The 18,560-nt window shown below is 40.6% G+C and overlaps 1 protein-coding gene across 1 annotated transcript; it reads right to left on the bottom strand.

Moving 5' to 3' along the window:
- Positions 1-1,812: 1,812 nt before the first annotated feature.
- LOC126505782 (60S ribosomal protein L26-like) lies at positions 1,813-2,318 on the bottom strand. Its single transcript, XM_050149033.1, has one exon. The coding sequence runs from the start codon at positions 2,248-2,250 to the stop codon at positions 1,813-1,815; it is 438 nt and encodes a 145-aa protein (XP_050004990.1). The 5' UTR covers positions 2,251-2,318.
- Between the last annotated feature and the right edge of the window lie 16,242 nt (positions 2,319-18,560).

Below are 18,560 nucleotides of genomic sequence, written 5' to 3' on the forward strand. Positions count from 1 at the left end.
CCTAGGTTTAGGCCCCGCCTACAGTGAGATGCCCTTCCAAATCAGTCATCAGCCAAGACAACCTATAACAATACAGTCATAAGCTGGTCTGATTTGGTCAATTACTCAGTTAATGCTTCCTTTTCCTAAGTGACTCAAGGACATATCAAAGTGACAATTGCTCAGCTCAGGTTCAGGTCCTGAGACAGGGAAGGGGCATTGGTACAAGGAAGAAATCTGGCCATCAGGTGGATTGCACTCAAGTTGCCCCAAATAGCCCAAGTCATCTTTATTTATACTTGAACAGAATTTTTCTTATTCGGATTACATGAACAACTATATTATTGGCTCTTATGTTTTACTTTTAAGAAATACATCATATTTTAAGAAAAACATTTTAATCATTATAGAAGCCCCAATTATTTCCCTTTATGCATCCCAGAACACACTTTCTTGCTCCCTACAAAATCTTATTCTAGATATAGAGCTCAGTATTTTTGCAGGCTTCACTAAATATCAAGCCAGACACATCCTGATCTTGCAGCACTTTCTTTGTTTGTTTGTTGTTTATTTTTTTTCTTTTTTGTTTTTCGAGACAGGGTTTCTCTCTCTTATTTTGTGTTTTTGGAGCCTGTCCTGGAACTAGCTCTTGTAGACCAGGCTGGCCTCAATCTCACAGAGATCCACCTGCCTCTGCCTCCTGAGTGCTGGGATTAAAGGCGTGCGCCACCACCATCCAGCTCTAGCAGCACTTATGTCAGCTGGCAGCTGCTTGCCTTTACAAAGTTAAAAACTAATAGACATGGTTGCAATGCTTTAAGGACAATAATATTCAAACCCAAACAATTCTTTCATGTCTGCAAGAAATGCTTTTATACAGTTCCTTTTTCTACACGAGGGTCCCATGCCTCAATCGCTCTGTAAAAGGCAGACTCTGATAAGACACTCTTTTTACAACCCACTATTCCATACTTCTTCCATCAATATAATCTCCTGTATATGTTAAAATGGACCTTTCCATCCCATATTTTACATTGCGTTTTTCCCACTGGATCTTACTAGATCCTATCACTGATTCTATGTGCTTGGTATCCAGGGAACTTACTCTCAACAGTTGGCACCATGTGTATCCCTGAGGCCTTTCCCTATTTTGTGTATGTGTGCCCTACTCTCCTTTCCAGAACTGTGAGACATGGTTAATGTTCCAAGTGTTATTTTCTCATATGTACCTAACTATCTCTATTGATTCCAAGATTAAGAGTTAGAGTTAGTAATTCCAGATAAGAGACTTGAGAAGCATTAGCCCCCTGCTGAAACTTAGGGGAAAATATTAGAGAAAGAACAGAATTTCCAGGGGAAATTACAGCTAGTGTACATGTGATCAACAAAGTAAAACTAAAACCTGCCCAAAGAATCAACAATATACCCAGAGAGAAAAGAACCTGAAAACTGCACAAAATTTGCCAGATCCTATGCTGTCCCCTGGGCTATTGGTCCTTGCCAAGTGAGAATCTATTTCCACAAGTTTCTAGGCCTGAGGAAACCAGTTGGACAGGTAGTCATATTTCAATCTGAGACTAGGCTGTACAGCTCCTGACAAACAATAAAACTAACCAGTGTAAATGTACACTAAGCGCTTTACACTACACAAACATTGCTCACTGCTGCCCTGATGTACTCTGTGTTGAGTCTAGAGCAGGGAATAGCCATTGGAATTGAGTTCCAGTCCAAAATCAATCAATAAATAAAAACTCAAGTTTGAGCCTGAAGGTACCTTCATGGAATTTTTTTTTTTCCTCAAGCAGTCTTTAATGAAAACTGTATGAGAGGCCCCTACTCCTGCATCTTCTCAATCGTTTCTTCCTTGTATTTTCCCTTCTCCTTTCCTACTTGTCGAGACTTGGCTTTCCTTTCCAGGATCTTCTTTCGGTCTTTGTCCAGCTTTAGCCTGGTGATCACCACCTTGCTGGGGTGGGTGCCCACGTGGACAGTTGTGCCATCAGCCTTTTCCCGCTGCACCCGTTCAATGTCAATGACGTATTTCTTCCTGTACACTTGGACCACTTTGCCAATCTGCTGGCCTTTGTAGTGTCCCCGGACAACCTGAAGTTCGTCATCCTTTCGAATGGGCATCGAGCGAACATTGTACTTCTGTCTTAGCTCTTTGGAAAGGAAGGAAGACATGATTTTCCTCCAAATGTGAGAAGGTGCATTGAAATGCTGTTTGCGGTTCTTGCTCCGGTCAGAAGTCACAAAGGGATTGAACTTCATTTTGACGGCTGCGATCCAGCGATGGCCGCAAGAGGAAAGAGGTCTATACGTGACTTCCAGTTCTGTAAGTTACCACCTTCATGGAACTTTGATAAAAACTAAAAGACAGGGTGGAGTGGGTTCCAGGCACCCACATGATAAGTTTGCTTTGACTTAATGGGCAAGGTAACATATATTCTAATGAGATTGCTGTCCCATTCCTGACAGACTAAAACTACTACTGAGTTAATGTATTTGCTACCTGCAATACATATTATACTTATATTAATATTAAGAATGTTACAGAAATCAACCTTCATAAAGAACACAGCAAAATACAGATATATATAAATCTGTTAATATAAAATATACATACAAATGTACCTAATAACCATTCTACAAGCTTGTAGGATTTTACAAGAACCTAAGACCAGAAAGAAATGAGCAAAGCTAAAACAGCTGTACTGTCAAAGCACTGACATACTGCAACACTGCAGGACAGAAAGCATGGTTTCCAACCAACATCAACAGTCACTACAAGCCGAGAATATAACTCAGCAATGATGTGCTTACCCAGCATGTACAAGATCCTGCATTTAATCCCCAACAATGAAAGAAATGTATTACAAAGCCATAGTAATTACTGGAGTGTGTTAGTTCCGTAAGACTAGGCAAAAAACACCAGCGGAGCAGAACGGAGAACAATGTCACCAGTAAATAAATAAATAAATAAATAAATAAATAAATAAGGACATACCACTTTCGCCATGCAGGTTAAATGCTAGATAAAAGGAAACGCTTTAGGTCAGCAATTGTTCAGCATCACAAAAAACTGAAAATAGTCAAACCTTGTGACTCAGCAATTCAACTTCTGAGTATTTGTCCTACGCAAACTTGTTTCTCGCATGGAAACTATGTGGAGAAATAAAATATGCTTAATGCAACCTTTTATAAACTTTTAAAATTATGTTTCTTTGAGAGCAGTGTGTCTCCACATGTCATGACACATACCAGGCTAGAGAACAACTGTGGGAGTTGGCGCTCTCCTACTGTGTGACTCTCTCCTACTGTGACTCTTGGGAACAAACTCAGGTCGGCAATCTTAGCAGACTTCACCCACAGAGCCATCTCACCAGTCCATGACTGCATAAGTTTTATAATGAAAACTTGTTGAGTAAAACATAGAAAAGAAGTCAAGAATACTGTGATTGCTCTCAATACCACAAATTTTGAATAAATTCTATGAACAAAAACTTGTTGTTTTAATGAGTTTAAGCATACACCATAGCTCAGCAGGTAAAGGTGCTCACCACCACACCTAAAGAGCTAAATTGGATCCCCAGGACCCACATGAGGAAGGAGAAAACTGACTTCAACTAATTGTCCTGACTTCCATATTATATCCTGGCACATGAGTCACCCCTGGCACACACATAATTAACTAATTCATTAGTTCATTAATATAAAAATAAATGTACTAAAAAAATTTAAATGCATTGCAGAAGGAAACCCACAAACGACCACACACAAAATAACCACATCTACTTTTGTTCCTTAACATATCAAGACCATTGGCTTCATTTATGAGCACTTCCTTTAAAAGCCCTATGCATGTGTCTTCAAGATTTCAGAGAGACCAAAGCCTGACTGATACACAAGCAGATCTTTATTAGACTCTTTTTGGTGCTGTGATAAAAAAAAAAAAAAAAAAAAAAAAAAAAAAAAAAAAAAAAAAAAAAAAAAAAAAAAAAAAAAAAAAAAAAAAAAAAAAAACCTTTACTGAAAGCAACTGATAGCTGGAGTTTATTTTAGCTTACAACCCAGATGGAGAATCCATGATGATTCCACGGGAAACGTGGCAGCAGGTGGCCAGAGCAGGAAGCTGAACGATCACATCTTCAATACCAAGTGCTAAGCAGACAGAGCAAACTGAAAGTAGGGTGAAGCCATAAAAGTTTATCACTGCAGTACCTTTGGGATTCTCTATGCTCAGCCTTCCGGTTTGCTGCCTCTGCTTCCTGCACATAGATGGAAATGTGGCATTATACTACGGCAACAGGAAAGAGCTAATACAGAGCATCTCTGCATGACTTCTCCTTTAGGTGGATAGTTCTGCCCAGTGGTTAGTTGCAGAGATGAACAAACAGATTGCTAGGGTAATAATCCTAGACTTACATCCTCTCTGCCTAATGGAGCTTGGACAAGTTCCTTAAATGTATATAATAATAAATTAAATAACATTGTGTGTGTGCAATTTCATAAAATTCATTAAAAAATAGTTTCCGAAAAAAAAAAAAGTCTCAAAGTCCTGCCCAGTGATGCACTTTCTCCAGCAAGACTCCACCTCCTACAGGTTCCATGATATACCATAAACGGTACCACCAACTAACGTCACAATGCTCACACACCTGAGGCTATTTAAGTGTATTTCATTCAAACCACTGCAAGACTGTGTCACCGTGTGTCAGCCATGCTCACATGATTATTAGAAATATGTGCTAGTAAGATACATAGGAAGAGAGATTAGAGCAATTATCCAATGATCGTCAGTGGCTTAAGGGAGAGAAATAGGAGCATAATCGAACACTTGTACTAATGGAAGAGAGAATACTGGGGGTTGGATGATATAAGTGGGATGAGAGTGGGGAACGAAGGGACAGGAAAAGATGAGGGCAGGGTTTAACAAAATAAGTATCTATAAAAATCCCATAAGGAAATACACTACTTTGCAAGCTAATTTAAAGATTAAAGGACTGGAGAGATGACTGGGGGGGGGGGGTAGATGCTCTTCCAGAGGTCCTGAGTTCAGTTCCCAGCCACCACATGGTGGCTCACAACCACCTAGAATGAGATCTGGTGCTCTCTTCTGGCCTGCAGACAGACATGCAGGTAGAACACTGCACACATAATAAATAAAGAAATCTTTAAAAATACAAAAAAAAAAAAACAATAAATATAACTAATTAGGCTGGGTGCTGGTAGTTCACACCTTCAATCACAGCATTTTTGAGGCAGAGGCAGGTGGATCTCTGTGAGTCTGAAGCCAGCTTGGACTATACAGTGAGTCTCAGGACAGCCAGAGGTACACAGTAAAACCCTGTCTCAAAAAAAAAAAAAGAAGGAGGAGGAGGAAAAGGAAGAAGAGGAGGAGAAGGAGGAAGAAGAAGAGAAGAAGGAGGAGACGGAGGAAGAGGAGGAGGAGGAGGAGGAGAAGGAGAAGAAGAAGAAGAGGAAGAGGAAGAGGAAGAGGAGGAGGAGGAGGAGGAGGAGGAGGAGGAGGAGAAGAAGAAGAAGAAGAAGAAGAAGAAGAAGAAGAAGAAGNGAGAAGAAGAAGAAGAGGAAGAGGAAGAGGAAGAGGAGGAGGAGGAGGAGGAGGAGGAGGAGGAGGAGAAGAAGAAGAAGAAGAAGAAGAAGAAGAAGAAGAAGAAGAAGAAGAAGAAGAAGAAGAAGAAGAAGAAGATTAAATTAAGGTTGAGAAGATGGCTTGACAGATAACAGCCAAGCATGGTGATCTAGGTTTGATCCCCAGACCACTGAAGAGTCGAAAGAGAAAATATACTCCACAGTGTCCTCTGAACTCCTTATGAATGTCTTAGTGCATGCATACATGGGCACGCACACACACACACATCACGCACACTCTGACACAAAACAATTTTAAATTAATTAATTTTAAAATGTAAAGCATAAGTGAACATCATTTAGATCAAATTTCTCCAACAACTATGAGGTAACATTGACTCAGTAAAGATTTTTTCCCTCAATAGTTATATGAAAATAAATGGGGGCAAAAATATATGTGATCCTGCTGCCTTCCCTTCCTGACTAACTGGATTACAAGTTCCCCTGCCATAACCAACTTCAATACACATTCTTAAAGAAAATTATGATCCACACCTGGATGCAAAAGTATTTTTTAGAGGTGAAATAAAGGATCAGGAGTCGCCATGATTCTCCCACTCCAGACAGACGCAGGTTAGGATCTTTCCTGGTAAGCCAGCTCGTGGTGCTACACAGAATATTAGAAATGGGTTAGATCAATATGTAAGAACTAGCCAATAAGAGGTTAAAACTAATGGGCCAAGCAGTGTTTAAAAGAAAAAAGAAAAAAAAGAAATAGAGGATCAGAACTTCAAGGAAAAGAACTATGTAGCTTTTTCTACATAGTAAATGTGAGATGGACCTGGGTGACACAGGACTCTATCTCAAAACCACAAGATAGATAGATGAATAGGTAAACAAAATACAAAATAAATAGATAGGAAAAATAAGCACATCCTTAGGAAAGATCAAGACCATTCATTTTGTTGATTAAGAATAAAAATACATCGCTATAGACTAAAGATTCTAGCCACTATACCTGCATACAAGCACACACACAAATAAACAACTTAAGAGGAATTATTAGTTGGCTGGAGAGATGAATCAGAGATTGAGGACACTACCTGCTCTTCCCAAGGTCCTGAGTTCAATTCCCAGCAACCACATAGTGGCTCACAACTATTTATAGTGAAATCTGATGCCTTCTTCTGGGGTACAGGCAAAACATGCAGGCAGACACCATATATGATAGATAGATAGATAGATAGATAGATAGATAGATAGATAGATAGATAGATAATCTTTTAAAAAAAGAATTATTAGGAACAAATTAATCAAGGTCATTATTTACAGATAAAGTAAATGCTTTTTAAATCTAGAATAACTGATTATAGACCATTATCAACCTGCCTTCTTTTTTTAGTGCAAAATTCATGAGTTTATTAAGTATGAAGACAGAAAGTCATGTAGGAAAGGAGACCATAGTCTCAATTGTGGGGCAGACTTCTAGAGAGCCATGCTTATTTGTCTTTATTGTAAGCATGCTTAGATCCCAAGGCTTTCTGAGTGACATCACTCAAAGGACGGGATCTATAGCAAGCTCTAAAACAGTATCGATCTGCCGTCTTAATGCTTATGTTTATACGTACACAGTAGGGGTCCATCAGCCTCAGTCTAAGAAGCTAGTTTTTGCAGTGGGATTGTGATTGGCCTGGCTAGTTTTATATCAACTTGTCACCTGCTAGAGTCCTCTGAAAGGAGTGACCATCGATTGATAAGATGCCCCCAAAAGATCTAGCTCTAGAGCATTTTCTTAATGAGTGATTGATGGGGAAGTGCCCACCCATTGTGGGTGGTGCCATCCCTCTGCTTGTGGTCATGGGTTCTATAAGAAAGCAGATTGAGCAAGTCATGAGGAGCAAGCTAGTAAGCAGCATTTCTCTTTTTTCTTTATATTTACTTTTATTTTTAATTATTTATTTTTCATATCAATCCCAGTTCCCCCTCCCTTCTCTTCTTCTACTCCCTGCACCTTCCCCTACCCCATTCCCCAACCACTTGTCAGAGAAGGTAAAGCCTCCCCTGAAAAGTCAACTAAGTCTCTCCCATCACCTTGTTGAGGCAGGACCAAGCCTCCCACCCCCACTATGTCTAGGCTGAGCAAGGTATCTCTCCATAATGAATGGGCTCCACAAAGTCAGTTCATGCCCTAGAGTTAGACCCTAGTACCACTGCCAGTGGCCCCACATACTGCCCAAGCCACTCCATTGTCACCTATGTTCAGGGGACCTAGTTTGGTCTTATGCAGATTCCCCATTTGTTAGTCCAGAATCAATGAGCTCCCACTAGCTCAGGTCAGCTGATTCTGTGGGGTTTCTTATCATGGTCTTGACCATGTTCATATTATCACTCCTCCCTCTCTTCGATTGTACTCCAGGAGCTTGGCCCAGTGCTTAGTTGTAAGCAGTGATTTCTATCTGCACTCTGTGTCAGCTTCTGTCTCCAGCCAGGTTCCTGCCTTGTTTCAGTTCCTGTCTCAACTTCCTTCAATGATGAACAGTAATGTAGAAGCATAAGCCAAAAGGACCCCTCTCCCCAAGTTACTTTTGGTCATGGTGTTTCATCGCATTAATAGTAAGCTTAATGAAGACAGTCATTACTTGCCAAAGTGCAAGGAAAGAGTAACTGTTCAGTGCTCAGCTCTAAATGGGACATTTGTATCACACCCTCCATGGTGCTGGGAACATCATGGAAGAAGAGGTGGAGGGAATGTAAGAGATGAAGGACAAGAATTGGGGTTATAAAGTGCTTTTTTCTGGACACAGTGTGCATAAATCACATTCATGACCTCATAGCTGGGGTTAACAGAAGGCACATGAGGTTATGCTCCTACCTGAAAAGCTACTGGTGGTTAATGGTTGCTAGGGAAGAAAGAATAACTTTCCTTCGTGCTGTAGTTACTGGTAAGTTGACCTTGTTTCAGAAAATGAACTTTGATGCAGGATATCCCAATTAAATCCAGTAGATCTCTCTATTTCTCTCTCTGCCTCTGTCTATCTCTCTCTGTGTCTCTCTGTCTCTCTGTCTCTCTGTCTCTCTCTCTCTCTCTCTCTCTCTCTCTCTCTCTCTCTCTCCTATCTCTCACACACAGAGAGAATTAAAGAAGAGAGGAGTTATATTTAGGAAGTGGTCTCCTGTGCCAATGCGTTCAAGTGTACTTCCCACTTTCTCTTCTATAAGTTTCAGTGTGGCTGGCATTATGTTGAGGTCTTTGATCCATTTGAACTTGAGTTTTGTGCATGGTGATAGATATTTTTATTCTTCTATTTTCTATTTTATTTTCATTCTTCTACATGTTGACATCCAGTTATGTTAGCACCATTCGTTATATATGCTTTCTTTTTTTACATTTGAATTTTTTTTGCTTCTTTGTCAAAAATCAGGTGTGTGGATTAATATCTGGGTCCTCCATTCAATTCCACTGGTCCTCCTGTCTGTTTTTAACAGTCAATACCAGGCTGTTTTCAGTATTGTAGTCCTGTAGTAGAGTTTGAAGTCAAGGATTGTGACAGCCTACAGAATGGGAAAAGATCTTCACTAACCCCACATCAGACAGAAGTCTGATCTCCAAAATATACAAAGAACTCAAGAAATTGGTCATCAAAAGAACAAATAATCCAATTTAAAAAATAGACCACAGACCTAAGCAGAGAACTCTTAACAGAAGAATCTAAAATGGCTGAAAGACACATAAAAAATGTTCAACATCCTTAGTCATCAGAGAAATGCAAATCAAAACAACTCTGAGATGCCATCTTACATCTGTAAAGAATGGCCTAGATCAAAAACACTGATGACAACTTATGTTGGAGAGGTTGTGGGGTAAAGGGAACACTCTGCATTGCTGGTGGGAGTGCAAGCTGGTACAGCCCCTATGGATATCAGTATGGCAATTTCTCAGAAAATTAGGAAACAACCTTCCTCAAGACCCACTTTTGGGTATATATCCAAAGGATGCTCAATTGTGCCATAAGGACATGTGTTGTCTGTGGTTTTCTGCCCTGTCCAGTTCTCACAGTTGTTAAATCCCAAAGAAATCATACAAGGGTCTACATTAGTTATAAACTGATTGGCCCATTAGCTCAGGCTTCTTATTAACTCTTATAACTTATATTAGCCCATTAATCTAGCTGGCTCGGTAACTTTTTCGGCAAGGCAGTCACATCTTACTTATTCTGTGGATGGGTCACAACTGCGAGGAATGGGCTTCCTTCTTCCCAGAATTCTCCTATCCTCCTTGACCTGCCTCTACTTCCTGTCTCATTGTCACATCCATACTTCCTACCTGGCTACTGGCCAATCAGTGTTTATTTAAAATATAATTGACAGAGTACAAACCATGGTCCCACACCAGACATGTGCTAAACTATGTTTATAACAGCATTGTTTGTCAGAGTCAGAACCTAGAAACAAACTAAATGCCCCTCAACCAAAGATTGGATGAGGAAAATGTGTTACATTTACACAATAGAGTACTACACAGCAGAAAAAATAATGACATCTTGAATTTTGCAGGAAAATGGATGGAGCTAGAAAACATTATTTTGAGTGAGGTAACCCAGATACAGAAAGAACATTAACACATGTACTCACTCATAAGTGGTTTTTAAACATAAAGCAAAGGGAACCAGACTACAAATCACAATCCCAGAGAACCGAGACAGCAATGAGGATTAACCCTAAGAGAGACATACATAAATCTAATCTACATGGGAAGTAGAAAAAGGCAAGATCTTCTGAGTAAATTGAGTGCATGGGACCTTGGGAGAGGGTTGAAAGGGAGGGGAGGGGTAGGGAGGGGAGCAAAGAAAAATGTAGAGCTCAACAAAAATAATTTTTAAAAAAAGAAGAGGGGAGACTTGTGGAGAAAAACAGAGGGTTCTGTAGATATGGGAGAAAAAATAAGAGTATAATGAAGAGCAAATATGACCAACATTTTATACGTGTATGAAATTGTCAAGAAAACTAGTTTTGCAAAAAGACTATAAAACCACAAGTTGTGATAACTTTGTACAGCATATATTTGGTTAGGAATTTTTTCCAGTTTAAATAAAATTATATAGTGTGTTAGTTACAGTACTTAATCTTGGAGTTTTGAGTCAAGTAATGTATCGCAGTCCCTGACATTTATGTAATGGAATGTGTCTACTGTAAAATACAGCTCTCAATCAGTTTTACACTAATTATGAGGCACTGAGTCCTTTTAATGAGATGCCCAGCAATCTGTAGAGGAATCTAACAATCAGGGAAACTGAACACGTTCCAACTTTTGTCTGAGGCTGTAGCGCATTCTTATAATCCCAGCTCTCTAAAGGTAGGTAGAGACCAGAGGACTAGGAGTCAAGGCCAACCTGGACCACATAATCAGAACACACCTCAAAACAAAACAAAATAAATAAAAAAAAGAATAATAAGGCAAGTAAATGAGATGGGGGAAAATGTTTCTAGAATGGAAACTACATATACAACAGAACTTGGAAAGAGCAGAGCCCATTTTAAAAAAAAAAAAAAAACAGCTAAGTGGCCAATTTTTGAGGGCTAAATCAGAGCTCTTATTATGACCTTGTGTTAGCACTTTGGCTGCACTCTCTTCCCCAGGATATTTGTATAGTAGTAATTCTGGAAAATAGCATGGCTTCCACTGCATTGCAGAAGGCATTTTTGTTTATTTGTTATTGTTTTGAGGTTTCTTCCGCTGACTAGGATAATAAAGTCAACACCCTCCTCTAGGACAGCCGGTACGTTTTGTTAGGAGCCTATCTGCTGCATTAAGCCTGAGCTGTAACCAATCTACTTCTGCTACACACCTCCATTTCTACCTCCTCAGCACTCTCATGGGGCTTGGGAGCCGAGAATGTCAACCTGAGCAGGAGCTGGCCTGCTGCGCTGTGCGATATGATGCCCTTTGTCTCTCATTTGGAGTAGTAGTCTTTCCCCATCATCTGTTAAACTGTAAGCTTTCTAATACATAGCATGATAACGTCACCACAAGTTACAGACATAAAAGAAAGGACGAAACGCAAAAAAACTTAGAGAAAATTACTTCCTTAATTGTGTGTGTGTATGCGGGTGAATTTTGTCAGAATACAGATGGATAAAGACCATGGTGTGACTATGGAGATCTACGGACTATCTTCTGAAGTCACTTCTCTCCTTCCACCATGGGTTTCCGAAATCAAACTCGGGTTGTCAGGCTTGCACAGAAGTGTTTTTACCCACCGAGTCATCTTAATGGTCCAATAATTTCAAATCATGAATCTAGGGAATCTAAGGATATCCGTCAGTGATAGAGAACGTGCCTGCTATATGTAAAACCAGATATAGTGGCATATGCATCTAAGCAGGACTCTAGAAAAGTTGAAGCAGGAGGATCAAGAGTTCAAGGACACTTACATAGTGATAGCATTCAAGAGACTAAGTCTCAGTAAAAAGTAGAAAAATAAAGTCTACAAAGGAAAATAGATTTGTATGAGATACGGTCAGATATAATACTTCAAGCAATTAACATGAAGCATGGCTCTAACACGGGCACTTGCATGAGCTCAAAAATATGAGAGAAGCCATGAGCAAGCCTACACAGTTTTAGAGTTGCCTGCCAGAATGTCAAACCTAGCTTTGAGGCTAAAATCCCCAAGTTTAAAGAAAAGATTGGTGGCAACTAAATACAATTAGTGATTGGCTGTTGAATTCTAAACTGGAAAAAAAAAAGTATTGCACTTTTGGTGTTAGTCGTGAGAAAAGTGGATTACGGTCTGTAGATTATAGAAGCATAAGCATCATTTTGAATTTTTCTGGTTTTGATATTTTGATAGCTTCATGCACAAAATGATGATCGTTAAAATGTGCACTGAAGGGCTGGAGAGATGGCTCAGTGGTTAAGAGCATTGCCTGCTCTTCCAAAGGTCCTGAGTTCAATTCCCAGCAACCACATGGTGGCTCACAACCATCTGTAATAAGGTCTGGTGCCCTCTTCTGGCCTGCAGGGATAACACAGAAAGAATAAATAAAATAAATAAATAAATAAATAACTATTGAAAAAAATAAAATAAATGTGCACTGAAAAGTTAAGAGTTAAGGAAGTATCATAGGGGCAGGAAAGACAGTAATTAGTAAATGTAGTAAAATATTAGCATTTTTGAAATCTAGATAAAGGAGACATGGAACTCCACTTTTAAAAGCTTTTTATTAGTCTGAAATTATTTTAAAATTCTAAAAAAAGATTCCTTAGATTTCAACTTAAGGCATGCTGTAAAAGGATCATCTAGGAAATCTGTCTAATTGACAAGTTCACCTGATTTTATACACAACTCAGGCAAACTGCCAGCTAATCGGTTAAATTCTGCCTTCCCCTCACAAAATGTGACTGTGTCTACCGATCACATCATTTTTTTTATTTTTCAGACATCTGTAATAACACAAATAAATGTGTCCTTTAGCAATAATTTCTGGCAGTTTCTTGTCTCATATCCGGAAGAATAAAGATATCCCTTGTACTTCTGAAGCTTAACTACATGCATGGGATTGCCCTGATTTTATATTTGGTCATTTACATTTTTCTAGCCTCTGCTCTACAAAGCCGTGATTCTTTTATTTCATGTTTGTGACCCAATTCAATTTCCACATCTTCTGATTCCCATCTACACCATTGCTCTGTAAAGACAGGAAATTAGCCAATTTTGTATATTGTTAGCGTGTCCAGGACAGGCCCAGCTGCAGACTTAATCAGCAAATCTCTCCATTCCCTTGACAGCGAAGTAACTCATTATTAAATTATAGTGTAGGATGCTGTAAAGGAAATGGGGGAGCAAAAATGCAGGTACTTCATAAGGATTGGTTCTGAACCCTTGCTAAGAAAGGAATCTCAATAATAGCCCATCTACTTGCTGAATGCTTCTGCGTTCTGTTATTTGCTGTACAATAATAATTACTGGGTCTTAGTTTCTCCTTGAGCTATGGGAACAATTTCATATTACTCAAAAAATGTTACTTATTGTCTATTTGTGGCTAAATTTCCCCATATTGAAACCCGGGAGAAGTCTAAAATGCCAGAGGCAGGCAGAGCCCTGCTGAGCATTTGGATCTCAACACAGGCTGTGCAAACACACAGCAGAAATGTAGTTAGAGCGGAGGAGTCAACTCATTTGCAATGTAACCCAGGAAACTTAGGTGTGGCTCAGCTTAGAAAAAAAAAAAAAAAAAAAAAAAAAAAACATTGCAACTGAACTCTCAGCAACCCCCTCCCAGTTTTCCTCCTATAGAAATAGTATTGAGGATGTTGTTGAGAAATATGGGGAGGGTGTTTAAACTCCAGGAGTTTGCTTAGCTGTGTCCGACCCGATCGCTGACGAGCATTTATACACGGACAGGAGATCTCGGCCCTGAGCAGCAGGCTGAGCTCAGCATCCTAGGAAAACCAAAGCAGGGAGATTAGACCAAGAGCAAATGTATCCTTCGAAATGCATCTGAAGTAGGCAGATAAAAGCAGCATCTGCTGCTCCAGTCACAAACCAGATCAAGTTTCATCAGATGATACTATGACAACGGGCATCGGCGCCATCAGTGAAACAAATGTCGCACTGTGGACTCTACAGCAAGAGGAAGGAAACCGGCGATGACATGCTACTAAGCTCCACTGAACAAGCATAATGAAAATGTGTGTTACCTTTGGGTCGCCCCACAACTGCAAAGAGATGGGGTGGGGGCGGAGCAGATAACCTCCCACTCTGTCTCTATCTCGACCAATTCTGATTCTGTGGGGACAGGTGGCTCAGAAACAGACCTGACCTTGCGCATTCAAATTCTGACCTCCAGCTAACATGCACCTCTCCAATGTCAAGTCCAGGTCTCAAGGCAAGACTCCAGAAAACCTAAGAGAGGAGAGACCCAGATGTTTCCTGATCAAAGCAACTATTCATGGATAAGAAGTTGTTACTATCTGATGGCCGTTGGACACAAAGTAAGAAAAGAGAGAAAAAGAAAAATGAGGTCTTTTCGCCAACAGGACGGGATCAGCTAGATATCACTGGCCACCATTTAAAAATGGATGTTTATATATACATTATGTGCTTGCATGTGCATGGGTGTACAGGGGTCATCATGCCACCTGTGGAGGTCAGAAGTCCAAAGTCCATTCTCTCCCTGCATCACGTGGGACCCATCAATCTCAGGCCACCAGGCTTAGCAATAGGATCTGCTATTTACTTAGCCCTATAGCTCATCCATCTCTGAGTGACTTTTATTAACTGAGTATTTCAGTGAAGAGACTGCTTGAGCAAACAGCAGAGGAAACCTTTGAAGCAGGAAATGTGATTTTTTTAAAAAAGTCCTGTTTAGAGCTTCAGTATTGAAAACAGCTTGGTATTGGCATAAAAACAGAGAAGTTGACCAATGGAATCGTATAGAAGATCCAGATTTTAACCCACAAACCTATGAACACCTCATTTTTGATAAAGGAGCTAAAAGTATACAATGGAAGAAAGAAAGCATCTTCAACAAATGGTGCTGGCACAACTGGATGTCAACCTGTAGAAGAATGAAAATAGACCCATATCTATCACCATGCACAAAACTCAAGTCCAAATGGATCAAAGACCTCAATATCAGTCTGAACACACTGAACCTGATAGAAGAGAAAGTGGGAAGTACCCTACAACAGATGGGCACAGGCGATCGCTTCCTATGTATAACCCCAGCAGCACAGACATTAAGGGCAACATTGAATAAATGGGACCTACTGAAACTGAGAAGCTTCTGCAAAGCAAAGGACACTGTCACTAAGACAAAAAGGCAACCCACTGACTGGGAGAAGATCTTCACCACCCCCGCAACAGACAAAGGTCTGATCTCCAAAATATATAAAGAACTCAAGAAACTAGACGTTAAAATGCTAATTAACCCAATTAAAAAATGGGGCACTGACCTGAACAGAGAATTCTCAACAGATGAAATTCAAATGGCTAAAAGACACTTAAGGATATGCTCAACCTCCTTAGCGATCAGGGAAATGCAAATCAAAACAACTTTGAGATATCATCTTACACCTGTCAGAATGGCTAAAATCAAAAACACCAATGATATCCTTTGCTGGAGAGGTTGTGGAGAAAGGGGTACCCTCATCCATTGCTGGTGGGAATGCAAACTTGTGCAACCACTTTGGAAAGCAGTGTGGCGGTTTCTCAGGAAATTCGGGATCAACCTACCCCTGGACCCAGCAATGCCACTCTTGGGAATATACCCAAGAGAGGCCCGATCATATGACAGGGGCATTTGTTCAACTATGTTCATAGCAGCATTATTTGTAATAGCCAGAACCTGGAAACAACCTAGATGTCCTTCAATGGAAGAATGGATGAAGAAAGTGTGGAATATATACACATTAGAATACTACTCAGCGGTAAAAAACAATGACTTCTCGAATTTTGCATGCAAATGGATGGAAATAGAACACACTATCCTGAGTGAGGTAACCCAGACCCAAAAAGATGAACTTGGGATGTACTCACTCATAATTGGTTTCTAGAGATAAATAAAGGTCAGTGAGTCTATAATTTGATCTCCTAAAGAAGCTAAATAAGAAGGTGATCCCAAAGAAAAACATATAGCTATCCTCCTGATTATGGGAAGTAGACAAGATTGCCGGGCAAAAAATGGGATCTTGGGGGGGGGGGGGAGGGAGGTAAGGGGAGATGGGGAGAGAAAAGTGAGAAGGGGAGGTTGGGGGGAACTTGGGAAACGGGATGTTTGGGATAAAGGAAGGTCGGATAGGGGAGCAGGGAAGCACACATCTTAATTAAGGGAGCCATCTTAGGGTTGGCAAGAGATTTGGTGCTCCCAGGTGCCCAGGGCGATGTCCCCAGTTAGTTCCTGGGGCAGCTGAGGACAGAGAACCTGAAATGACCCTATCCTATAGCCATACTGATTAATATCTTGCATATCACCATAGAACCTTCATCTGGAGATGGATGGAGATAGAGACAGAGACCCACACTGGAGCACTGGACTGAGCTCCCAATGTCCCAAGGAGGAGCAGAAGGAGGGAAAATATGAGCAAAGAAGTCAGGACCACGAGGGGTGCACCCACCCACGGAGACAGTGGGGCTGATCTATTGTGAGCTCACCAAGGCCAGCTGGACTACGACTGAAAAACCATGGGATAAAACCGGACTCTCTGAATATGGCGGACAATGAGGGCTGCTGAGAAGCCAAGGACAATGCCACTGGGTTTTGATCCTACTTCATGTTCTGGCTTTGTGGGAGCCTAGCCAGTTTGGATGTCCACCTTCCTAGACCAAGATGGAGCGGGGAGGACTTTGGACTTTCCACAGGGCAGGGAACCCTGACTGCCCCTCAGACTGGAGAGGGAAGGGGAGAGAAGTGGGGGGTAGGGGGAGAGGAGAGGGAGGAGGGGGGAAAAGGGAGAGGGGGAGGGAAATGGGAGGCGGGGAGGAGGCGGAAATATTTTTTTTCAATAAAAAAATTATATTTAAAAAAAAATAAAAAAAATAAAAAAAAATAAAAAAAATAAAAAAATGTCCTGTTTATTAATAGGAGTCCAGAATTTAAAAAAACATCCCATAAATCATCTTATTTCTTATTTATTTGCTTATTTTACATATGTGAGTGTTATGTATGTATGTATGTATGTATGTATCTGTACCACATGTATGTCTAGTGTCTAAGGAGGCCAGAATCCCTGGGGCTGGAGTTACAGTCTGTTGTGAGCAACGATGTGAGTGCTGTGAATTGAACCAAGGTCCCCTGGAAAAGCAACTAGTGCTCTTAACCACTGAGCCATCTTTCTAACCCCTCTAACACCATCCCATGGCCAATGATGGGCAAGAGTTGTTTTCCCACCTTCTGAGTCTTCTCACTGTATGCAATCAGCCAGCACCTGCCAGCCATAGGTAGAAGTGTTTCCCTGCAGGGCTGGTCCTTTGAACTGGGCATTAGATATTGGTCCTCTACTTTCTAGTGCTCTCTACACAGAACACAGAGAAAACAGAGTTGCTAGTGGCACAAATTAGCTGTTCTGTCTCTTTTAAATTCAGGGCCCCAGATATCGATAGTGACTGCAGAAAAGTCATAGTCAGTCCTGGTTCCTGACCTATCATGACAGTATTTAGGTGTCGACAAATGTTTGTACAGAAAATCCCACTGCTAGTAAGTGTTGAAAAGCGTTAAACACAGATTTCCCATGTATGCATTCTTTAAATAACTGCAAGTTTATTTGAAATTGCTGTCCTTGAAAAAAAAAAAGCAACACTATTCATCAGAGTAGTTCCCTGACTCTTTCTCTGCTATGTTCTCTCATTTTGACATTCATTTTCATTATTTTTGTCTTATATTTATTGCATAAGTGTCTCATTTTTCCAGTCTTGAAGATGCAGTGCCTCTAAACTGAACTGAACTGTCCCAACCCATTGCATGCTCTTTATTTATGCCAAACATTTGCTTGCAGATTCTCCTCCCAGACTTTCCCTGTAACCGTCTCCTGCACTCACGCTAATCATTCACTAATCTGGAGCAGGTGTTCCATAGACTCAAGGAAACAACACTGGATGGATGCAGGTTGAAAATACAGCAGGTCTTCAGAGATGCTACGCTGAGGACTGCATGCCTCCTTTCCCACTAGAGTTCCCTGGGTCCCCACAATAGTGCGTGCACCTATAATCACAGAACTGGGGAGTTGGAGCCAGGAGGATCCTTGGGACTCACTAGCTCTCTGGTCTAGCCTAAATTGGTAAACTCTAGGCCATCGGGAAGCCCTGTCCCAAAGAAAGTGGATAACTTTTCTGAGATACAACACCCAAGTTGTCCTTTGACCTCCACAGATGCATGAACACTCACATAAAGACACACACAAAAAAAACACATACGAGCATGCATACACATTACACACACATCCACTAAAATTCAAGGAAAATTTGAAATGAAGTATCTTTGGCAAGGTC

The sequence above is a fragment of the Alexandromys fortis genome, unplaced genomic scaffold (genome assembly GCF_014885135.2).
Source record: "Alexandromys fortis isolate MF-2015 unplaced genomic scaffold, M_Fortis_MF-2015_v1.1 scaffold_4, whole genome shotgun sequence".
Classification (NCBI taxonomy): Eukaryota; Metazoa; Chordata; class Mammalia; order Rodentia; family Cricetidae; genus Alexandromys; species Alexandromys fortis.